This window comes from Thunnus thynnus, chromosome 5 (genome assembly GCF_963924715.1).
Source record: "Thunnus thynnus chromosome 5, fThuThy2.1, whole genome shotgun sequence".
Taxonomy (NCBI): Eukaryota; Metazoa; Chordata; class Actinopteri; order Scombriformes; family Scombridae; genus Thunnus; species Thunnus thynnus.
The window spans coordinates 3,026,044-3,050,826 of record NC_089521.1 but is presented as its reverse complement, the minus strand read 5'-3'; the positions used below and the strand labels follow the sequence as shown (position 1 = coordinate 3,050,826).

The window sequence follows — 24,783 nt, the reverse complement described above, 5'->3', positions numbered from 1 at the left end:
TTCGCTCAAATTTATCAGAAGAGCCAAATACTTTGAATCCCAGTTTGAGATGCTGTATTACCTCCCTCAGCCACTGAGTCCAGCTCAGTGGATGAGGATTCTTCCAGAGGAGAGGGATCAATATCTGTTCTAATAAGGTGACAAATTTTTTTTTTTTTTAGTTTAGCTCCAGAAAGATTACTATAATTCTCTCCTACAGTGCCAAAAACGGCTATTATAGGATCTGGCTGAATAACCATTTTGAAAATATCTGACAGTGTTTTGAAGATTGAGCTCTAATAAGTGGACAGATTAGGACATTGCCAGAATGAATGTTCTAGAGAGACAGGTGAGAGTCTACATCTGGAAACATTTTAGAGAGTTGGACTTTTGAAGCCAATGCAGCACCCTGAATTGAATGAGGCCATGCCAGGCACAGATTGAGGCTGTATGCACCCCTTCCAGGGCTTTTCTCCACTGCTCTGCTGTCAAAGTCACCCCCAAATCCCCTTCCCATGCAGATTTTAGAATCTCCAGTGATGGGTTTTATAAATTAGATAAGTAATTATATATAAAAAGATATTTTACCCCTTTTTGAAGGCTGGAAGGAAAGCAGAGATTCCATAGGTATTCATCAGCCAAATCAGGAAAGAAAGGTGTATTAGCTTTAATATAGCCTAATTACGGACTTGAAGGAATCTGAAAGTGGGATTGTGGTAAATTAAATTCATTTTGCAGTCGTTCAAAGGTTGGAAATATTTTATCTATGAAGAGGGCCTTCGTGTTACACATGCCAATCCGTTTCCGAATACCAAAAGAGATGATCAGTGCAGCTTAAATTACAATTTGCAGGCACCTTGAAGTGCTGTGCTGAAGGGGACTGATAGAGATTGTTATCAGTTTTCCTCGTGTTTCACATATTTTAGATATGTCTAATGATAAAAAGATGTACTTGGCCCTTGTGGCTGTTACAAAAAAAGCACTTAACTTGGTTGTATATTAGCCAAATAAACTATTCCAAATGCAGTTGTATTTGTTTAATGTTATGTAAGGTGAATCTAAGCAACCAGATAGTGAGAGAGTGTGTGTGCGTTTTGTAATGTTGGAATTGTTGTCACATACTGTGGGTGACAATTAATAGAGCAGGAACAACCACTGAGACCGTAGAGCCATATTATTACACAACAGCAGAATTTATACAATGACCACAATGAAGTCTTTCTTAAGCTTCGTGCCATTCAGCTTCACCACAAAAGTATGTTAGTGATACTGTATTTGTCACCCTATTTCCTTAAGAGGAGGCTTGGCAGTGTTACTTTGCCAAACTAAACTCTGCTGGAAATTCTCCTGGCAGAAAGACAAAGGAAGTAAAAATCAAAACAAATCCAGCTGTTCTGGGATCACTGGGATCTACAACCTTGTATTCAAATATGTTGAATTACCTCATCGGAAATTAGCAAGGAGCGGGATTTACCAATAATAAAACTCTAATTTATCTCAAGTTTACACAACTCTCTGAAAACTAACATGAGCAGAGTTTTTCTGTATATGTTTATGTTTTTTATACATGTCTATTCATTTATCTATTTGTTTTAAAAAAAAAAAAAAAAGACACGTGTACCACGAGAAAGGAAGAAGCATACTATATGTAAAAAATGCTTTTACGTTCGTTTTTACAATTGAACCCTATAGACACGGAGAGCAGTGCGTTCTTTGTTTTTTACTCAGCTGTGTTTTCTTCCTCTTTTTTGTTTATGTTTTGTGTTTTTATGTCGCACTCAACAACTCATGTCCTCTTAAATTAAAGGTGTATTGCATTTCATTATGTGTACTTCTACGTGTTCTGAAATAAAATAGATGAGCAAATAAAGTCGAAACTGTTTTACCTCTGAGTGTTTTGAAATAAACAATTAAGGTTGAATCATTTTTATTAATTGCTGAGTGATGTGAAAGAGAATAAATGAATAAATAAAGTTTAAACTGTTTTAATTCAGAGTGCTTAAGTAAATAAATAAATCTGTGTTCCTAAACAAACAAATGAAGTTTAATTGTTTTTATGTTATTTACTTTAACTTCAGAGTGATAAAATGACAAATAAATACATTTTCAATAGTTATTATATGTTGTGTGTTATATATGTTGCTGTGCTGAAATAAGTTAAATAAATAAATAAAATACAAATAGTTTCTGTTTTTCATTCGTTTTTTTAATGTTCTGAAATAAACAAACAAAAAAATAACTTTCAATTGTATTTTTTATTTTTGAATAAATAAATAAAATATCTAAATGTTCCAAGACACATAAATGAACAATGCTTTAATTATCTTTGCAAGTGTCCTTAAGTAAATAAATAAATAAACAACAAAAATGTTTCTTTCACAAAAAAATGAATGAATATAATGACTGACATTAATTCCCCGGAGACTTAACCTAACCTTAACCTTAAACTAAGTCTGAACCCTACACACACACACACACACACACACATACACACACACACACACACACACACACACACACACATACACACACACACACACATACACACTTGAGCGCACACAGGCTGATGGCGTTGACAGCACTAAGGAAAAATGCTGTCGACCACAGAGCACAGTATGTAAACTGAGACAGATGCTGAAGAGAGATATTAGGAAAGCCCACAGATCGATCTATGCAGCCTGTTGTGTTTATGTGAGGAAGCTGACATGTCTATAAATATCCTGTCCCTGAGTGAGAACACCATTGTGAATAGATTTTATGACTTAATGTATTTATTATGTCATTTGTATGACACACCTTTTTATTGTGTGTGTGTGTGTGTGTGTGTGTGTGTGTGTGTGTGTGTGTGTGTGTGTGCGTGCGTGCGTGCGTGGGTGCGCGCGTGCATGTGTGTGTGTGTGTGTGTGTGTGTTGAGAATTCCTGGCCTGAGCTCTATCTGATGCATGCCTATGACAACACATGTGTGGCACACCCACTACTACAGCCCACTTTCACTTAGGAAGAGGAACTAAACAGTATTTCTATTTCCCCGTTTTTTCCCAGGTACATAAATAGTAGAGACGCAAGCATGAAGGCAGCAAAAAAGCAAAGCAGCCCCGCGTGTTAACAGTCAAGACAAGACAAGAGGAGTCAGACATGATGGACATGAAACAGGTGAGTGACACACAGACAGGCACAGGCTGCTCTGCCTCCTCCATCCCTTCACCGGGCTCAACTCTTGTTTCTCTCTCCCTCCACAGATTCTCTTCTTCGCGCTTCTTCTCGTGCCCGTGTATACGTGCAAGAGCAGGTGCTATAACGAGACCGAGCTGGACGATGCAGCAGGGAGGAAGCTGAGTAAGCACTACCCGCAGCCCCCGTTGCCTTTACGCCGGGCCACACCTGGCTCATCTCCGTCCTGCCCGGTAGAGCTCTACCGTCAGCAGGCGCAGGAGCTCATCAGCGACAGGTCCCTGTCACCATGGAGACACGTGTAAGTCCTCATTGTCTCGTTGTTTTTCTTTAAATTTAAAACGTTTTAGACACTACATACATAGGTGACTTAATTGGATCACGTGTAACACCTGACTGAGTTGATTTTAAAGGACTGCTGTCATGAAAACCCACTGTCTTGGTTTAAGGTGTGCCAGTATATTTTTTTGAGCTATAATCCATCTTTCAAATGGTTTCCCATTAAAAAAAATATGACCCTATTCAAAACTGTAAAAATCACCAAACTTGGAGATATATGGTTTTCCCATTGGCTGATCCGATGTAAATAGTGACTGGGATGCTACTGAGATATTCCGCAGTTCAGATGATCTTCCAGTCAGACTTTAATTCTCTGAGCTCACAGATTAAAATTCTTACTGTGTGTTATCAGAAGTCCTGGAAAGTTGAGAGAGAGAAACAAATCTCAGAGAGATGAGGAGTGTTTTTGAGACCTTCAAAAAAGAACTTCGTCAACAAGAAAATCCCACCTTCACTTCAAGACAAAGCTTAAAAGTTTGTCTTAAGCTTATATTTTTTAAGTTTTCAAAGCCACCAAAGCACGTCTTGTTATATTGAATGTATATGATGGAATGATGCAGCCATTAAAACTCAGGCATCCTCTGTCCTGCATCATTACACGTCAGTGAAATGATTGCACAGCTGTTCAGGTGATATTAATATTTGCAATCCAGTTATATCTCGTGCAACGTTTGCGTTCACGCCTCCTTCTTCATATTATTTATTAGTTGTGATTAGTTCCGCTGGCTTTAGTCGTTGGAGGCCGATGACGAGCTCGTACGCGCCACGCCTGTCTGCAGGGAAGGGAGAGTCCCCTCCACCTTTACGACCGCTGCTTTGCTGGCACACATCCCCCGGGAATGACATGATTGCGTCACATCTGTTCACTCTGTAATCTGTTGCACTTTATTATCTGCTCGTTAATGGTGATCTGAGAGCTTTTTTCCTGTTTACTTGCAGTCTTCCAAACCTTTCTGAAGAGCCAGTGATGCTCCAAAGTCCTCTTATCTCTTTCATAGGATTTTGAATCAAGGACTTTTACTTGTAATGGAGTATTTTCTTGTACTTAAGTAAATGATCTAAGTTGTTCTTCTATGACTGCAGGAGAGGGCCACAAAATTATGACAAAATCCATAATGCATGATCCTCCACTTGAACCTGGAACTTTTGGGCCCTTGAAGGTTTGGGGTCCTGGAGCATTTGCCTCCTGTGTCTGGAGGGTAATTAAGTTCCAATCTGATGAGAAGTGTCCTGCAAATGATGCCCTACTTCACTTGCTACACTGAGAAAGTTGCCAAGTGTCTGAAAATGTGTTATTTATTTTTGAGCATTCAAAGTGCCGATGGGAAAATCCTGTATCTCCAAAAACACATTCGATTTCTTATTGATGTAGGAATAAAAAGGTTTTTGACAAAGAAATCAGTTGCATTTTCAGGAAAGTGTGGTTTTATTGGATGTCATGTATCTCAGTCAGATCAGCTGCTCACTCTGACATCTTATTCCTTTCCAGACTTAAAACCAACACGGCTCGCTACCCTTCCACCTATGTCGAGGCCGAGTGCCTGTGCCCAGGATGCATCGTGTTCAAGGACAATGCCCCAGTGGAGAGCCAGAACTTCAACTCAGTCCCCATAGTGCAGAGCAGGGTGTTTCTCGAGAAGGTGCGCTGTGAGAACAAGGAAAATACAAATACAACATACCGCCTGAAGCCCATCAGAGTAGATGTAGCAGTGGGCTGTACCTGCGTCAGAGCCAGAACCTCCTCCTAGAGGGGACCCATCCAGACCAGCTGTTACAGTAGCATGCTATAGTTGATGTTGTGTTTGTTTTAAAATGCAATTAATTCTCTGGAATGTCTAACTCGGGTGTGTCATGTCCTACAGTGTGATCAAAGGAAACACTGGTCTAGCATGCTTCCTGATAGGCGTCTGACCTGTTTTATATATCTGCACTCTACAGCTGACACCCCCGGGGTAATTTATGAGGCTTCAAAAGTCAAAGTCACATCAGCCTGTTTTTTTAGGCCTATTTATTATCATAATGATGACATCATAATTGATACATCTACAATGTGTGTTTTGTAGGTCTTTATAGGCCCTGTTTGCTCTTTATTATGACTTGTTTACAGCTCTGTATAGTGCAGGTAATGTAAACTGGGTATTTTACCATGTATTTGTTTTCATATTGATGGCCTTGTCATCGGAGAAAATAGCTATTGTATAGTTTTATAAAATAATAATTTAACTTCTAATAATATTTGAATAATCTATTTATTTGGTTTATTTTGCATGTGAAATGTTTGAGCTTTTGAAGACTATAGAACACTCATGAATGGATGAGGAAAACCTGTGTCTGTGATGAAATTTGTATTCATTTGTATCGGATCTCTTGTTGGTTTTGTCCCAGTGGGACTTGATAAGTCTAAGACTTAAAAGGTCAGCTTCTTTGAAGCAAAATAAATTAAAAAAAGATGGTTTTTAAAGGAAAACAAATTCTCAGTGTCTTTCTATATTCAAGGCTTTTCTTTACCAACTGGACAAAGTGAGCAGCTGCCCTTATGACCCCATAATCCCAGGGCAAGTCCCAGGTTCACTGACGTCAGTGGGTTTGTCATTTTATTACATAACATATGTTTAGCTGGTTAGGGAAGCATTTCAGTCTTTCTGAGGAGTGGTCAGGAAATAGGAGTTCATGTATTTTATTCAGAATTTGTTGGATCCAGGTTGCAGTGCAAGAAAATTGTCTCTAAGCAAGAAAAATAATGTGTTAATCGTGTCAATAGTGGTGAGAGAAACTGAGAAGTAAACACTCAGTTTCTCAGGTAATACAATAGCTCACTAAGAATAAGAATAGAGTCCTGTTAGCAAGCCTGCTCATAAGGATAAGACCTGCCTGCTCTCTGTAAATAGAGTAAAAACCGTATTTGGAATAAAAAATAGTAAATAAATAAGAGTAAAATCTATAATAGAAACATAGTTTCAAAACTGTAATACAAAAGTATAAAACACATAATGTTGACACATACATTAATGCTTTGTTAAGTGTGTCTGAATACTGATTTATTGCCATAACAGGGAGAATATGTGACCTATTAAGCAAGCAATTAACAGAACACTTGAACTTGGACACTCTAATAGGATTTACTTATCCATCAAAATGGTGAAAAGGTAATCATGCTTCCTATGCAATGAACAACTAGCCAATAGAGTGTAAAGGAATATGTTGCTATTCATTTGGACCTGTAAACCGAGAGACCTTTTGTATAGATAAAAGGACATGTTCACAATTTTTTAAGTGTGTCTTAAAACAACAATCAGGTGTCCATACAAACATACGAACGCTGTAATCATTCCTCCCGTTCATACTGGCTTTTAAAAGATCCCCTTCAAATGTGCTTTCAATGTAAGTGATGGAGGCTAAAATCAGCATTCAGATACAGCTACAGAATGGAATATACATACTAAAAATAATCAGTGTTGCTCAGGGCTTGTGGATAAGTGATCCATGGTGTTTGTTGACGTAGTCCATTGTATTGAACAAACCCTTTACTAACAGCATTACATCAACACGGTACAGTGCTATGAATCATCTGTTCCATTTCTTCACCATCTGATGAAAATTTGTGAAATAATTTCAACCACCAAAGTACATTATCAAAAAAGGCAGGTTCTGCCTTCCTAGCTGTTGTAGCCCCTCTTTTACAGGGGCTACAACAGCTAATAAATTATTTTAGTTTTTATAGCTGAGGCCTTTTTCCCATGACGATATTTCAACATGTCGAACGAATGAATGATGGCTGAATTCCATGTAGCTATTACGGCTTACTGAACCATTTTAATAAAATAGAGCCATCATTAATGTCATTAGTAGCACCTGTGATTCATCTACTACAAAGCTTACGGCTGGGTATTGTTCCAGGAGTATTGTTGTGGATCTCTGGGCCTTTGAGCAAATGTTGAAACTGCCACATGTAGCAGGGTAAAGGTTGAGGGGTCAGAAGGGTTCCAACAGAAACCCTTCTGGGGACCCCTACCTGTTTTATCTGCTCATGGGCTTGTATAGATGGGTGACGATTCAAAGGAACAACCAACATAAAGCTTGTGTGGTCAAACCGCCAATGAGGAATGTTGATGGTGATGATCCATAATTCTTAGTGAGGTGTTGCTCCACTACTAGCCTCCTGAACAGCTTCAATGCTCCTTGTCATACATTCTCCAATGTACAGAACTCTAACAGAATCCTTCCCAACGCTCCAAAGTCTCCCGTAGGTGATCAGTTGGGTTGAGATCTGGTGACTTTGGAGGCCACAACATTCAGTATGATTCACAACATGTTCATACTCATCAAACCCATTCAGTGAGCTCATGTAACCTCTATGGAAATATGTGCATTTGTCATGTTTAGTTCTACACTCATTTATTCAAGTTGTTCCTTTAATTTGTCAGTCATATTACTGCATATGACTGACATACAGTTAGGAGAACTCAAATGTTATTTATTTCTTGTAAATGGATTTTTTTGATCTATATCAAATAACATGATCTTAGTTTGCATAGTTACTATTTCGTTCAAAACAGGCCCTTATTTATAGTTCTGTTTCCAAACATTTGAATGGAGTGTAATAGTTTCCTTAAAATATATAAATATTTTTGGCTTCAAACTATTTTCAGTGTAGTCTTTGAAAGGTGTGCTGCTTTACATATCAGTCAATGGAAGAAGTTTTTGAAAGCAGCAGGAAGGTGAAATCAGAGTGTTTCTCCAAACCACTGAACCTGGATGCTCTTATTTTCACTGTCAAAAAAAAAGACAAATACAGCATTTAGTTTTAGATTCTATAAAATTCTAACTTAAATTCCACATTACACCACCACCTGCTGACTACATGAAAGCTAGTTAGTAGTATATTAGGTATCACAGCACTCCCTGCTGTCAGAACAGCAGCTGTACCACAGATGACAGGAAGCAGCAGCAGTTGAGTCAGACACAGACGACTTCTGCTGGACAACAGAGTGGGATCAAAAGAGTTCAGATGATTTTCAGTTTGTGAATCGATGATTGGAAATAATTTCAAAGATTGCACTTGGATAGAATTTATTTGGGACAAAAAGCATTTGTGCAAACAGTGTGCAGATGTTGCTGTGAAGGTTCTAGGGCCTGTACAAAAAAAATGAGTGGAGGGTGTGGTGCCTGAAAAGGGGGAGGGTATTATCAGTTTCTTTTCTCCCTTCCTGGTTCATAAAGGTGCACTTTACCATTTGTCATCTACAGTACAGTACATAAGATATGATTGTTATCTCTACTAACAGCTTATAATCTTTAATCTACATCACAGAAAGTTAAATCTGTCATATATAAACATAGTCCATAATATAATGCACCATCACGTGTTGCCATGTTGTTCTACTAATCAGTGAAGTGAAACTAATTGACTGTTTATTGTTTGGAATGTTGTAAATTTGATGTTTAATGTTTTGTTCAGTTCATGGTGATCTGAACACACACACACACACACACACACACACACACACACACACACACACACACACACACACACACACACACACACACAGACTTTATCATCTGTTCTTCCACAGTTTGCTGAACTGACACAAAGACATCCACAGCCTTGTCTAGAGGAGCTGGCAGACAGTTTATGAAATTCTGTCCTATTTTCTGGCCTGAGAGCAGATTACAGGGCAACAATTAAAAATATTAATTCTAAAATCAACAAAAGCAGCACACTTCTCAGTCAAATAGGAATGACTGTAAATAGTTCTATTTATTAATGTAACAAAACATTCTTTACAAAGTGGTGACATATTAACATTTGTTGAAAATGATTTTGGATGTAGAAGCTCCGACTAGTTCAAACTCCTCTCTTGTGATCTGACATGAACATCTGGGCTGAGACACTTTCAGGAAAAACCTGGTTTTAATTCCTTTATGTGGCAAACTTCTTCTGTCGGACAGCAGCAGGCAGCTGAGACATAATTTCCAGCAGGGGGCGCTCCACCACAACCAGAGAATGGTCCTCCAGTAAACTCACACACATGAGGTGCTGTGGGACAAAATATCAGGTTAACGACATAAAACATCAGCAGGACTTCAGAAGAAAAAAATAAATACATATCTAAGCAGAGATTTAACAGTCTATACTGGTGTGATAGTGAAAATTTAATATAGTGTACCTTTACATAGCCAAAAAACCCATGCACATTCCTACAATTATTCATGACAAATGTTCAAATACTATTAACAATTCTTGTACTTTTTCTGTCCAGCTGTATGAAAACAGTGAGAAGCATTCCATCCTCAAAATGCTATACATTTATGTTTTATGACAGTGGTTCCCAATATTACTTTTATCTTACAATTAATTATCTCTTAATTAACAATTTCAACTATTTATACATTACTTTCCACATACCCCCTGGCAACTGCATGAGTACCCCTGGTTGGGAATCACAGTTTTAGGACACCTAAGCCAATGATATTCCTCTAATACAACATTTAAACCAGAAAATTGACAATGAAGCAGTGCAGCAGATAAAGTGGAGCTCCACAGTGCTCAATATGATGATGGTACCTGGAAGTTCTTGCATATCTTGAAGGCGTGGTTGTGTTTGATCCTCTCTGGCTCAGGAAGACTCCTCAGTGTCATCTGATTGTAGAGCAGAGTCTTTGCTTCAGGGAGGGGCTGCATGTGGAACAAGACACAAAAATGTAACTACACTATGATTTAACCCTCATAAACATCCCTATTTTTAAAACTAAATGCATATGACAGCAATAAAGCAAACATTTCAGTCATTCAGGACAGGCAGACAGTTATCAGTTTAAACATACCAGACTCTGGTCAAGGATGCAGAACATGAACATGTCGTGCAAAATGATGTGAGCTGGGTTTTTAGGATTGAAGGTGACATGGGTGACGGGTGTGTCCCTCTCCACCCATAGAGGGTGCAGTCCTTGTTTCTGCAGCTTTCGACTCCACTCTGTGTACTCCTTCTGCACCAGGGAGAACTCAAAGATCTGCAGCACGCGCACAGAGGACAGAAAACACAAACTGTAAGAACAATATCTCATTATCATCTTTGAGAAAGTTTAACTGTGCTTTCTTTCATTTATAAACACAACTAGGTGTGGAGAACACAAACTGAAACACCAACAGAGCAGGTGACTGGCAGTTTATTATAAGACAACGCCTGTGGCAGTGTTTACCTGCTGGTCAGCGTGCACCATGACGAGGTTGCTGGTTGTTGGGTGGATGGCTATGGCAGTGGGACAGGAGCTGTACACTGGAACTGTACAGTGAAGCTATACACATAGAGACATACAGAGACACTTAATCTCACAGTTTAAGCGGCATTTAGGACAGAACACATGCAACGTTATCATCAACATATCATATGTATAGAAAACAAAAGTCAGTCTCAGTTCACCTTTAGCTTGTGAAGGTTGTAGACGTGGATCTCACAGTCGGTGTTGGCTGTAGCCAGCCACTTACCATCCTCACTGGCAAACAGCAGGTGGACTGGCTGTCTGGAGCCTGGACATCACACACAAACACACACCATACTGGTTATGCACTATAAACATATTTGTGCTGTGGTGCTTAAATCATTTCATTGGCTTCCACTGCAATACAGAGTCAACTTCTTATAGTTGTTCCAAGCCCTGGATGGTTTGGCTCCCCTGTACATGTCTGAACTTCTCACAGACTACAATGTGACAGACCCCAGAGGTCATCAAGTGATGGTATGATCCAGATCTGGTGAGGATGCTGTTAGTTACTTTGGTCCAGTAGTCTAGAACAAACTGCCTGATGACCTGAAATCTGTCACAACTGTGTTCACCATCAAAAACTGTCCAGCAGTGTCAGGTTTATTACTCATTACTGCATGTGCATGTCAGACTCTCTACATTTCACTTCGATGGGGGTGGATGTAAGTTGCTTACTTGGGTGCGTGGTTGCCTTACATAGGATTGTGCTTCTCTCAATATTCCAGAAAGCTCTATTAACAGGCAGGACCCTGAACCCAGACTCACCTGACTTTGGTTTGAGGGTGTGGAGGTATTTGCACTCTGACTGGCTGAGGGCAACAACAATGACTGAAGAATGGCTGGAGGAAGCAAAAAGTTTGGAGGAGTCAGAGGAGAAGCAGAGCCGGTGGGCTGAGTGAAGGATCTTGGGTAGTTTGGACACCTGGAGGGAGGAGGAGGAGGAAGGACATTACAAACATTCTATTATTCCACATACCAAACATTTACTGAATTTATTTTACATTTAGCTCATACTCCAAAACAGACTTAAAACAGTGAGTGAGCTGCTGAGTGTTGTGTTGTCAGTGTCGAGGGGCCCACCTTTGTGATGCTGATGTTGTTGTTGTTGAACTGTAACCTGTAGAGACGGACGCTGGAGACGGTAGCGTAAGCCAACCAGCCTCCACATGGAGACAAAGCACTGCAGCAGATGTGATCTTCTCCCTGCAGACGTCACCACACAAGCACTTTCTTTAAATGTCCTCAAAACTCAACAAACAAAGCAGTGAGGTCACCTGACAGATTATATAGACCTCCTGGAGAAATGGATGTCTGCAAATAATAAATATCTATCTAACCTGATCAGAGAAGCTAGTCACTCCTTTTTTAGATGTATTTTGAGGCACTATATGCCTTATTTACACAGCTGACAGAGATGACCACGTGCAACAAGCTAGTTGATAACTTTATTTGCCGTTTGGTGCTGGGCAGGTAGCGTGTAGTGATAAGCTCTGACATCAAACAAAAATGAAGATTTATCTGTGGCAAAATGAGCAATTCCCACTTAGAGAAGCACATAAATAACCAAGCGATATGGATTTCTAATATGGCTGTCATGGTCATACATTACACACATACACTCTACACCTTTTCACTGAAAATAACCTTTTTACCCATCTGAGAGTTCAGCTCCAACTGAGCCATACAGATGTCAGTTTCTCTCTCATGTAAAACAAAGATACAAACATCAGTACACACCTTCCTCTTCAGCTGGATCAGTTTCTCTGGTTTCCTCTTTACAGGTAGACTGTCACCAGGCTTTCCTGATAACAAACACAATTACACTGTATCAACACTTTCATTAGACGCATTTTCTGTCATCACCATCACTTTTACTGTACATTATTGCGTGTGTGTGTGTTTTTTTACCGTGCCCTTCACTCTCCCCTAGTCTCCACAGCTCTAAATGATCAGGGAACTGGAAGAGCAGCAGTCCTGCTTTCTTTGCACAACAAACCAGACTCCTCTACATAGAGAGACAGACAGGCAGGCAGTCAGACGTAAGCATCGACACCAATGATATACAGTGGCTGCCAATTTGCATATTGGCCACTACATAAAAATATGATTTTCCAAAAAAGTCTTCTTCAACTCGTGATGAGCTGTGAGAGGTTTCATTGTGTTGATTGTGTACTCACATGTGGGAACGCTATTTTGCGTAGGGCTGACTCCTGAGTGTTCTTCTCTACCTTGTCCAGCAGTGGTCGCACTACCAGCTGGGTGTCCATACCTGCCAGGATTAAAATGCCAAAACATCAGCCTCTTTCATATGACAAGTTCACATTTTAGATACAGTAGGGTCCAAAAGTCTGAGACCACATTGAAAATCTCTAATATTTTCACTCAAACCTGGAAATAATCAGAAAGTTTGAGGAATCAGAAACATTTAAAAAAAGACAAGAAGTTATGACATGGAAAATGAAGAGGAAATATTTAAGATTCTGTACTATTTCTTGGTCAGCAATCAAATTTCAGCAAATTTGTGCCATTTGTAGAAAAGGTCAGATTTCTTGAGTTGTATTTCTTCCTGCATTCAGATGACACTCAGGTGCATTTGATCGATCAGAGGCTCATTCAAGTGACTCAACTTGCAGCCAGTGTTCACCTGTTATAAATATGGCTGTACCTCACCTTTCCAGCAGATCATTGCTTACTAAGTAGCATTGTGTTAGTGGAAACATGGCATCAGGATTAAGTGAAAGTGTCAGAAGTCAAATTGTTATTCTAAGCAAAGAGGGGCTTTCTCAGCGTCAAATCATGGCTAGACTAAAGGTTTCTGAGGGGGGCAGAGCATGAGACTCTAACACACTTTGCAGAAACTGGATCAGTTGTATCCTAAGCACGATCATTCTGTGACATCACAAAAACCTCTTTGAAACATTGTCAAATCATGTTGTGATAACAGGGGTCATCAGGTTTTAATTCATGGAGTCCATGCCAGCTCAAGTGCATGCTGTCATTACAGCAAAAGAGGACATACCAAATACTGAGATATTATGAAATTCATCTACACTTTTCAAAGATTCTACTATTCACTCAAATTATTAAACCTGGGTGCGCCCTGGTAGCCTACTGGTTAAGACACACGCCATATAACTGCACGTCTGCGGTTCAAATCCTGCTGCAGACCTTTGTTGCATGTCACCCCCCATCACTCTCTCCCTTCAATTCCTGGCATCACTCCATTGTCCTTATAATAAAGACATAAAATCTCCCCCAAAAAATATTTAAAAATAAAATTGTTAAACCTACAGTGTGGAACTTTTACATAGAAATAAACGTCCGTTACATTTAAGTCCTTGCCAAACAACTTCACACAATACTGATCAAGCCTCCCTGCCAGATAAATCTCTCTGTATTTCACAGTATACAGAGTTTTTAATCTGGTGTCAGGTTTGACATTCCCACACTGGCTGGATGAATGCATACTGCACATGTGCACACTAGAGACTTCTGCTGGCTAAGTGGGCTAACTACTGGTTAGCCGTCTGCTAACTTGAATGGGGATAAAATAATTTTATCTTCTGGCTCTTTTAGACTTTCCGAATGTTATCAGACTGAATGGATCAAATCTTGACTAGTGTTCTCAGACTTTTGGACCCAACTGTATGTTTGATGCAATAGGAGATTTTTTACATTGCACAATATCTCTACAGGTGGTGAAAAATGAGCTGTGAGAATCCCAAACCAGCAGCACAGACGTCCCCCTCACACAAGTAATGTTAGCATAAAACTAAAAAGTAATGTTAGCATAAAAACTAAAAAGTAATGTTAGCATAAAACTAAAAAGTAATGTTAGCATAAAAACTAAAAAGTAATGTTAGCATAAAAACTAAAAAGTAATGTTAGCATAAAACTAAAAAGTAATGTTAGCATAAAAACTAAAAAGTAATGTTAGCATAAAACTAAAAAGTAATGTTAGCATAAAACTAAAAAGTAATGTTAGCATAAAAACTAAAAAGTAATGTTAGCATAAAAACTAAAAAGTAATGTTAGCATAAAACTAAAAAGTAATGTTAGCATAAAACTAAAAAGTAATGTTAGCATAAAAACTAAAAAGTAATGTTAGCATAAAACTAAAAAGTAATGTTAGCATAAAACTAAAAAGTAATGTTAGCATAAAAACTAAAAAGTAATGTTAGCATAAAAACTAAAAAGTAATGTTAGCATAAAACTAAAAAGTAATGTTAGCATAAAAACTAAAAAGTAATGTTAGCATAAAACTAAAAAGTAATGTTAGCATAAATACTACAAAGTAATGATAGTATAAAAAATAAAAAAGCAACATTGGCATAAAAAACAAAATAGCAACATCAGCATGACATTTCAGCTGTTTGCACAGGTTAAGAGCACATTAAGACCCATTCTGATTATTATATTCATAACATTAGCATGTATGAAAATCTTGCTGTTTCACACTGGACTGCGGTGAATAACAGGCAAAGCTTCTCTCAAAAGACAGCATTTTAGTCTAAAGCAAAATAAAAATGAGGAATGAGGTCATAAGTATGACTTTATTACCAAACAAGCGTTTCTTCCAGCAGTTTCAGTGAATGTGTAACCTCACCCCTACACAACATATACCTATATGATTCCGACCACAGCAGCAGATTAAACACTGACCTCCAGAAACCACAGCGGTCTCGGTGTGGGCGAGCGCCCTCACATCATGTGAGTGATTTTTAAAGGTCCTGGTTCGGACCCATTCCTTGTCCTGCTGGCCCACAATGGAGGAGATGAACTGGAATTGGACCACAGTACCCTCTGATGTCCCAGCTACCAGACTGCTCCCGTCCTGTTAACCATTTGAAATATTTATCATGGGAGTGTAAACCTGGCTTCAGTCTAGAGGGTGTGTAATGTGTCCTCATCATTGGTTACACATGTACCTGTGAAACAGCCAAAGCCAGCACGTCCCATTTGGTGACCAGGTGAGTTCGGACCAGCGTTCCTGTGAGTCCATCCCACATCTGGACCTTTCCTGCAGAATCACCGCTGACAATGGTGTGGTCAGACAGGAAGACAACGCTCCACACCACCACCTCTCTGCTCTTAGACGCTCCGATGCCCCTCTCCACCAGCAGTCTGTGTGTGGCGTGACCTGAACTCAGCACAGACAAAGAGGCACTGAGGAGTCACAATCATATCAATGGAGAAAAAACAGACACCAGACTCATCTTCTCATGTTACATTTGAAGATTTTAACTGATGGTGGGCTCTGTGTTTATTGTGAAAATCACTTCTGTGTCGAGTTGTATCTGCTTACCTGTCTCAGCATCAAAGATTCTGATCATGTCCATCATGCCAGCAGCTATCAATGTGCCAGAGGGATGCCAGGACAGAGATATGATACGACCTAGAAGATCACATGAAAGGAAATCAAAGACTGCGTGTCACTGAGTCACAGACAGGGACCATAATTACCTTGGATCACATTCTTCCTCGGACAACACTAGTGGTCTCTACTGGCCACCATACAGCCTGATTTTTCATGAACAAATTTAGTTTCTTGTTCAAAAATGTCACATAAGCTCAAATAAACAACATGTTACAGGACATATAAATGACAGGTATGTATTTATGAATAGACCTGTCATTTGAAAAGTAACAATACCTCCGTATCAGCTTGTTCTCTTACCTTTCTGCCTGTCGAGGTTCCTTTGAAACTGAATCCTCTCTTCCAGTATTTCAAACATCTTCACCGTCCCATCCTCACAACCAGCCTGACACACAAAACATTTATTTATCAAACAACCAAAGCAGAAGGCTATATGTATATCAATTCTACCCCAGGAACATACACCTGGGTGGAAAAACTTTCAGCATGAGGTGTAAACATAATATCCACAAGGTGTTGACTGACCGCTAGCAGTGTCCCCTGGCTGTTGCTACTGATAGTCCAGATTGGTCCTCCATAGGCCTCCACACTGTACTTGGGCCTCAGGTTCTCCAGGTCATACTCTGTGATCTCTCCGTTCAAACCAGCACTGAAGAGCCGTTGACCCACCCAGCACAGAGCCTCAACAGCCCTGCCGTCCTGTCCTGGTATCAGCTGTGCATCAGAGTCAAAACAAGTCTGGAAGTTATCACCACACATCTAACCTCCCATTATAAGTATCTGACATGTAGCCTATAAAATCCAGTCCTTGTGCCAAGACAATGTTATGCCACATTACACTGGGAGAAAAAATAAAAAAAACAAGCACTTTAGAGTTGCCATGCTTATCTGTCGAAGCATGTGCACAATGACCACTCTCTGCAGCATATTCATAACCCAACAAGAAGCCACTATCTTATTAAATTAGGAGTGTTTGCTATTACATTAAGTATTATATAGTATCCATCAAAAAAGTTTGAAGACACTTTCTTATTTAAGGGAATGGGAAGTTGTGGCCAAACTTTTGACTAGTGCTATATAATACTATGTAAATATAATATAGTCAACTTATTACTAAGGCTTTCTTCTTATACTACAATTCATTGTTATAGTTAATAATAGAAAATTAATTGCCAACTGTGTAGATAATCAATTTGATAATCATCTATCTATACCAAACATCTGAAACTTTCTCTAATTCCAGCTTCTCAAGTGTGAGACTTTGCTGTTTTTCCTCCTCTTTCATTATAATAAATTGTATTTCTTTGGGTTTTGGACTGTCATCAAAACAACAACGTTAATGACATCATCTTGGACTTCAGGACATTTTGATGGATATTTCACATCATTCTGACGTTTTATTGACTCATCATTTGAAAAGAATCGTTAGTTGCAGCCCTGCTAGTTCCAACAAAATACAACACAAAAACATTAACATCATGGTGTGCTGTTCAATTATTTATACAGCGTATTGAGTTCACCAGAGGACTAGAATATCTAAACTTCCTCTGGGGTTCTTACCTTTTCTTGGAAGTAGTTGTCAGCGAAGTTGAAGATCTCCAGAGCTCCGTCAGCCCGGGCCAGAGCCAGCCGCTCACTGCGGCTGCTGAGCGCCATGGCCCGGATAGCACTGGGCATGTAGTCGAAGAACCGAACCCGGTGCACCTTGAACTCGCCCATTTTTACTAAGAAGTGAAAACACAAGCAGGCAGGTTATCTACAATGGGCAGACACGTGAATGTGCTGTCTGTTAGCACACAAAACACCTAACACATTACATTCCTGAATGTCTAACAGAAAACAGGCTATAGGTTTAACAATTCATTTAAGCTATGAAGTATGTACTGTCACTAAATAATGACATTTACCTGTTGTTTTACTTCACACTCTCAACTTTCTTTGCTAATAACTCCACACGCTGGAAAACATCGGGAGCCACGTTGAGGACCTTTGAACCGGTAATGATTGAAAAAAACGGAAATACGTCATCACACTGACAGCACGCTCAGCTGGCGGGAAATATTATCCAAATATGCGCAGTGACCGAACGGCGTCTGTTCTTTTTATAAAAGATAACTCTGCGTGTTGTTGTGAATATTTTTAATGTAAAGTCTTCCATAATTTATCTGCCTTTTTCTTTGGTTAATGTCACTGTAACGGCGTGTCCTCGCTATCTGATTGGACAATGGTTCAAATAGTCATAAGGTAAGAACGGTGAACTAACGTTAACAGTAACGTTAGTTTACCTACTAGCTAGTATTTGTCGGTGTTACACCGTACTTGGTGAGTCATCAGACTCTGTGACCTGCAGTATTGGAAGATACATACTTAAAATACTAAGATCGAAAAAAATCCTGCATTTAAAAGTAAAAATAGAAGTATTACCAGCTAAATTTACTTAAAGTACTAAAGAAAAAGAACGAATTTTCTTTAAGTTGTAATGAAGTTACTTTTACTTGTAATGAAGTATTGTTACGTTATGGTATTCATACTTTTAATGAAAGATCTGAGTACTACTGAGAACAGTAACTTACAGTGAATATGTTATTTGGCTAGATAACACTAATTAAGTGTAAATCACAGGGACAAAACGCTGTGATTTGATGTTAGTGGAATGAATGGGGTAATCAGATGTACATTTTATTTACAAGAGGGAAAGTGAATACACGCTGAATTGAAAAGTAGTTCCTGGAGATTATAAAAAGTTGAGTTATATTCTACACACTATATATATTTACTAATATTGGCAGTATACATTTTAGAAGGAAATTTTTGAGTGTAGTTTGGTGTTATATAAGGGAGTAAGGACGGGTGCTCCCCCCACTCCAACAGTTTTGGCATTCTGATATTATAAAAACATGGATTGTTATAATGAAGTCTATCCAGGTATCTTTAGCTGACATGTGTGTGTGTGCTCCTGTAGAGGCAGTGTGGACGGTAGCAGTCCTCCAGAGTGGCTGCTGGTGGAGCTGCAGGGAGAGATGGTGTCCAGACACAACTCTGGTCTGGCAGGAAATGTGATGGGAGACCTGCTGTACACAACAGAGGTAAGCAACAGACTGAAAAGCACACAGGTACCAAACTTAAACTAAACTAAGTTCTTTGATAGAACCCGGGCTGGTCATTGCATGCACAGAAATAATGTACATGCAACAAAAAAAAAACAGTGTGGTGTCTCTCATCAGGATCAGGACATGACATTACAATAGTAAAGAATTAGCTGTAGTACTTGAGCTGTTTTGATGTGCACTAACATAATTATGTCATTTTGGACTGCTTGTTTTGTATTTGCTAAAACCAAAGGACCACAAAAAACAATTAATCAAATAGTTCATTAACTTTCTGTTGACCCACTTGTCAACAGAAAGTTGACAACCATTTCAGCTCCAGTATTTATCTGTCTATATCTAGTATTTATCTGTCTATATAGTGTTTTCTATAAATGGGCATACAATATATTGTCCCTGTTCTGTTACGGTGGCCCTGAGGTGCAAAAACACAACAACATTTCACAATTCACAATGAATGTGAAATGTTGTGTTTTCCAAAATGTCATTTTGTTTTCTGAAATATGTTGAAATGAAATGTTGTTGTTTACTTTTCCTGAAATGTCATGTTTTGCACCTCAGGGCCACCATAGATGGCGGATATTTATTTTTTAAAAACACTAGATCTTGTGTGAAGCTCTGCTGCAATGACATGGGTGGGTTGAAAACAGTGTGTAAGAACCTCTGAGCACACCTCTGATCACAGAGTGTAAGCAATGTTATTTGCCTGTGAATGCTACCACTTTTACTGTGTTTGTTGATGTAATATTGCTTTTAATGTGGCTGCACTTATTATACTGAGTAGTGGAGTACAGGTACTGTATCTGAGTGCATTTCCTCACATGTAGATCATTAGAATAGCTTTATATTCTCAAATAGAGTTGTCTAGTACTGATTACTCATCATTCAGTGAGTGTTCAACACTCACTGTGCAGTGTTTAAAATTCCAAGACCCTCCTGGCCATTCTGTGGATCAGGAGACATGTCTAATACCTTAAGGCCAATCCTTTTCTGTTATTCTCATCTCACTTTAATCAGCCGCTCTTCCCTCCTCCCTCCACCAGGGGGTGCCGGTGTTGATCGTAGGGCATCACATTCTGTATGGGAAGCAAGTCAAACTGGAGAAACCCTTTGCTGTCCTCACCAAGCATTCCAGCCATTCACGAGACACCATGGGCAGCCATGACAACAGTGATGCCTCCCAGGTATCCATGGAAATGGACCAGCAAGGATCCACTTCCACCTCTTACTCTGTGTCTGCCCTCATCAAGCGGAAGCTGATCTTTAAGACACGCCCCAAACCCATCATCACTAATGTACCGAAGAAGGTGTAGCTTCATGTCCGCACTGTGCCAGCGGTCATGTGTAATGGAGACAAACAGGATGGAGGGTATGCTGATCCATCTGACACATACTGGACTTTTTATGAAACACAGAGTTACTGAATAAGTCATTGCCTTCCACATCTGATAGGATGCAGTTTGATTTGTTGTTCAGTTGATCAATATTACTCCTCATATTGATTGAAACTGCAAGTTGGGAGACCTTTAACCTGAACTGATTCTATTGAGACACTTAAATGAGGCTCCTTGCAGGTATTATTTTCCTGAGAAACGGAGAAAAGTTTGAAGGCTGTTTCAAAGGCTTGTCTGCACTGACAAGAATAACGTTCTGGATGGATGGCTGAATAATTGTGAATCTTTTCTGTGAAAATAAATAAATAAATAAAGTTTTTGACATCAGCAGCTTCAATCTTTTAAGTATCCATACCAGTGACACACAGGCAACTTCCACTAGATGGCCACATTTACATTTAGGTAAATAGATAGAAACTGTATTGATCTCTAGGGAAATTTAGGCATCCAGTAACTTAAACAGCACATCCAAAACATGAATACACAGAAGAATAAAAACAGCTGGGAAGTGATTGTCTAGTCACTAGAATTACTACAGAGAGCTGTCACTATGATAGACTATCTGCCAATGGAGATGCAAGGTGAGTAACAGTGCAAGATTAACAACTATTGTAAATAATACAAAATACAAATTAGAGATAAATATATAGAATACAAATACAAGCTGTGCATAGGGCTCACATAGCCAGACAGTCCAGCAGCCTTATGACAATGCAGGTTAGCATGGGTAGCAATGGAGAGGCAGCATCACACCTGATAATCAATCAGTTAATTTCAATTTCACCCTGCCATCGCTGGGAGTAGTTGAATAGCTGTGTGGCCTGGGAGACAACAGAGTTCCTTAGTTTGTCTGTTGAGCAGGACTGAGACAGCAGTCTGCCACTGAACATAATCCTCTGCCCAGTGAATGTGCTGTGCAGAGGGTGGAGGGCGTTGTCCATGACGGAAAACCTTCTCTCTGCTGCTGACATAAGGGAATCCAGCTTCGTGCCAACTACAGAGGCAGCCCTCCTCACCAGTCTGTCCAGCCACACAGCATCCCTCCTCTTAATGCTGCCTCCCCAGCACATCACAGCATAGAAGAAAATGCTGGCAACAACCAACTCGTAAAACATCAGCAGGAGTTTCCTACAGATGTTGAAGGACTCCTCAGGGAATAGAGCCGGCTCTGCCCCTTCCTGTAAAGAGTGTCAGTGTTCGCTGACCAGTCCAGTCTATCTTCCAGCTGCAGCCTCAGGTACTTGTAGGTGCTGACCACCTCCACATCTACCCCCTCAATGGAGACTGGTTGGAGATGGGGCCTGGTCCTCCGGAAGTCCACCACCATCTCTTTGGTCTTGGAGGTGTTCAGCTGCAGATAGTTCGACCTGCACCAAGTCACAAAGTCCTCCACCAGGCTCCTGTACTCCACCCTCCTGTCCACCACTAATACACCCCACAATCGCAGTATCATCTGAGAACTTCTGCATGTGGTAGAGCTGTGCTTGAAAGCACAGTCCCCTGTGGTGCATCAGTGCTACTGACCAAAGTCTCAGAGGAGCAGTCCCTCAATCTGACATACTGTGGTCTCCTTGTGAGAAAGTCCATGATCCAGGTCACCAGGTGCGAGTCCACCCTCATCTTTGTTGTCTCTCAGCAGGAGAGACTGGATGGTGTTGAAGGCGCTGGAAAAATCAAAGAATGTGATCCTCACAGCACCACTCCCCTTGTACCCTTGAAAGTAAGCCTGGTATAGCAGATGGTATCTTCCATACCCACCTTGATGGAGCAATTGCTGTTTCAAGGCCTTCATTATATGTGACCTCAGGGCAACTGTCCTGAAGTCATTCAGTACATTGAGTTGTGTCTCCTTTAGAACTGAGATGAGACACAGTGTCTTGCATAGTACAGAGACACTCCCTGGTTGCAGGATCAGGTTGAAAACATGCTGAAGGAGCTCCCCCAGTTTGAGAGCACAGGCCTTAATCATTCTTGGGCACACCCCATCCGGGCCAGAGGCCTTGCTGGAATGGAGTCTCCTCAGCTCTCCTGTGACCTGTGTGGGGGTGGGTGGGGCTTACATTGTCCGTGATGGCAACCTGGGGGAGGGGTACATTTACTGTGCTTGGATGATAGACTGTATATAAAGAGGCTTGGATCTGACATTTCCACTGCATGGCACTTCATGAGAGAAAGTGTGTTCATCCCAAACACTGTAAATCCACTTTAATCTAATAACTTTGGGCATTGCTTTCAGGTAATTATTTAATGATTAGAGAGACATTTGATTTCAGTCTAGTCATTCTGAATAAGTCAGTTTCCCATGTTTTGCGGAAAGCATTTGTCATACTGTAATTTAATTCATGTCAGTTCTGAAGCATATTTTATATTCATATTACATATGGTGCAAGGACAGTTGAGTACAACAGTGGAATATGAATGGGACATTGTCTTTATTTAGATAGAAGCAGTATATATGGTTTCAATGACTGATTTGGGAAAATACAGTTTAAATTAAAACAAAGATTTTTTTTATATAAGAAAAGACAAAAACCATTGAATGCACTGTGACAGTTGGAGGTAGCCAAACAATATGTTGTGTGTGTTATCATCAGTTTTATCTTAGAGAAATATCTGTAATATACACACACTAGCCACTTTATTAGGCACACCTGTGCAATCTAATGCAATCCAGTACAACAGTTCTGCCATAAATTCTACTTTTACGAAGCTTACACTTTCAGTTTTTGTTGAAATTGTCAGAAAGGTGATAATTCTACTATGTTTATTATTGAGGTCCTAGTGGGTGGTGGTGTACTGGGGTGCATTATATTGAATGGTGTTCCTAACATTTTGTCCACTCCATAAACATACATTGTTGTAGCAGCTCTGAAGGACTGTACATCTCCATGAAGTCCTCTCTGTCTCTTTGGTCACTAATTTCTTCTCTGGTGTCTCTGTGGCTGTTGTGTGAATTTCTCTCCTTAACAAGATCGCAGCAGAGATCATATAATGTGCTGTAAGTAGTTTTCCTGTTGAAGAGTTACAGTGAGCTGTTTAGAATCACATGGAAAGAGCCTGATTCATTTGGAATCAATCCAGTTTTTAATTGAGTGGTTGTTCAGTCACCTGTTGATGTTGTGCGATTTGTGAATGAGTGTGCAGGAGGTCTGGCTGGTTGCTTGTGACAGTGTCTTCATTGTTCATTTTTAAGCTGAGCTGTATATTGAGTAATAAGCTTAAAGTAACCAGAATTAGGACTTTTTAAATACTAAAAGTAACTAGAATAACAACAGTGTTAACATGTCTGCTTTGTAGGCTATTTTTTTAATGTGGGCTCATACAGGTAAGAGTGTATAAGTCATGTATTTGATACATGCATTAATACTTTTTGATGTGAAGCTTCACTTTTAGATCTGTGGATATTTTTAGTGTTCAGTCTTTCTTGTATTCAGCACTGATCTGTACCTGTATCAGATTATCAGCTTTGTGGTACTTAATATATTTTTGTATACTAAGAAAATACATAGGAAACACATGTAAATCATGTGATATGTTGTTTGTTTTTGATGAGAACATAAAACTTTCATCACAATAGAACAATGCTATAAATTTGAAGTTCACTTTGTTTAACTTTGTTGGTAAAATGACACACGTGAACCACTCCACGGCTAAAATGATGCTTCTCTGTTTAGAAACAATATGTATATGCTAAATGTCTTTAAAGAAATAGCCTTGTTACATGTGAATGTAGGTTGCTACAATTCAACAGGTTATGCTATAAATTATGTTGGTTAATGGTGTTTTAAAATCTTGTTCTATGTGCCCCCTTTTAACTCTGAGTTCCTGCCCCTCTAAAGGTCTCTGCATGGCCCTGCATTTGAACATAAGAACATAACATAACTTGAACATAAGAAAGTAGCCAATTTGTGTAAAATAACATGATGCCATGGTTTGGTTTTCCTCCTGTCCTCCCCAGTTTTTTGAGTCACCAGCCGCCACTGACAACAACATAGTTTCAAGTGCTTTTTTACCCTGACACTAATACATGTAGGGGCATAAAAACGTAGAATTTTAAACTGAATATTTGCTGCCTGCAGATTCAATCCAAATCGTCAGGATTGGCCTTTAAAAACACACATGCTAACTGCAGCACTGCACACACACACAATC

The 24,783-nt window shown here is 39.6% G+C and overlaps 3 protein-coding genes across 3 annotated transcripts; 2 read left to right on the top strand and 1 right to left on the bottom strand.

Annotated features, from left to right (window-relative positions):
- Positions 1 to 2,346: 2,346 nt before the first annotated feature.
- il17c (interleukin 17c) lies at positions 2,347 to 5,915 on the top strand. Its single transcript, XM_067591090.1, has 3 exons — positions 2,347 to 3,133; positions 3,220 to 3,452; positions 4,980 to 5,915. Exons 1-3 carry the CDS (start codon positions 3,116 to 3,118, stop codon positions 5,236 to 5,238), a joined length of 510 nt encoding a protein of 169 aa, XP_067447191.1. The 5' UTR covers positions 2,347 to 3,115; the 3' UTR covers positions 5,239 to 5,915.
- A 3,314-nt stretch (positions 5,916 to 9,229) lies between these two features.
- On the bottom strand, positions 9,230 to 18,132 carry utp4 (UTP4 small subunit processome component). The gene is made up of 17 exons (XM_067588724.1): positions 18,038 to 18,132; positions 17,691 to 17,854; positions 16,656 to 16,844; positions 16,431 to 16,515; positions 16,059 to 16,148; positions 15,682 to 15,893; positions 15,416 to 15,587; positions 12,931 to 13,022; positions 12,662 to 12,758; positions 12,491 to 12,555; positions 11,834 to 11,956; positions 11,519 to 11,675; positions 10,912 to 11,018; positions 10,691 to 10,786; positions 10,316 to 10,501; positions 10,056 to 10,166; positions 9,230 to 9,527 (listed from the first exon to the last, which is right to left on the bottom strand). Exons 2-17 carry the CDS (start codon positions 17,847 to 17,849, stop codon positions 9,411 to 9,413), a joined length of 2,058 nt encoding a protein of 685 aa, XP_067444825.1. The 5' UTR covers positions 17,850 to 17,854; positions 18,038 to 18,132; the 3' UTR covers positions 9,230 to 9,410.
- Positions 18,133 to 18,195: 63 nt separating this feature from the next.
- On the top strand, positions 18,196 to 20,958 carry chtf8 (CTF8, chromosome transmission fidelity factor 8 homolog (S. cerevisiae)). Its single transcript, XM_067588725.1, has 3 exons — positions 18,196 to 18,374; positions 19,093 to 19,216; positions 20,281 to 20,958. The coding sequence occupies exons 1-3, from the start codon at positions 18,355 to 18,357 to the stop codon at positions 20,548 to 20,550; spliced, it is 414 nt and encodes a 137-aa protein (XP_067444826.1). The 5' UTR covers positions 18,196 to 18,354; the 3' UTR covers positions 20,551 to 20,958.
- Positions 20,959 to 24,783: the final 3,825 nt, after the last annotated feature.

What these genes read in the sequence shown, in the direction of transcription:
- il17c (XM_067591090.1), top strand. An exon ending in CTGTCACCATGGAGACACGT is followed by an intron (nt 3,453 to 4,979) that starts GTAAGTCCTCAT and finishes ATTCCTTTCCAG; the next exon opens with ACTTAAAACCAACACGGCTC.
- utp4 (XM_067588724.1), bottom strand. Translation starts at nt 17,849, where the DNA reads ATGGGCGAGTTCAAGGTGCACCGGGTTCGGTTCTTCGACTACATGCCC. An exon ending in GCCAGGGGACACTGCTAGCG is followed by an intron (nt 16,516 to 16,655) that starts GTCAGTCAACAC and finishes TTTGTGTGTCAG; the next exon opens with GCTGGTTGTGAGGATGGGAC. An exon ending in CACCCTCAAACCAAAGTCAG is followed by an intron (nt 11,019 to 11,518) that starts GTGAGTCTGGGT and finishes TGTGATGTCCAG; the next exon opens with GCTCCAGACAGCCAGTCCAC.
- chtf8 (XM_067588725.1), top strand. Translation starts at nt 18,355, where the DNA reads ATGGTTCAAATAGTCATAAG. An exon ending in ATGGTTCAAATAGTCATAAG is followed by an intron (nt 18,375 to 19,092) that starts GTAAGAACGGTG and finishes GTGCTCCTGTAG; the next exon opens with AGGCAGTGTGGACGGTAGCA. An exon ending in ACCTGCTGTACACAACAGAG is followed by an intron (nt 19,217 to 20,280) that starts GTAAGCAACAGA and finishes TCCCTCCACCAG; the next exon opens with GGGGTGCCGGTGTTGATCGT.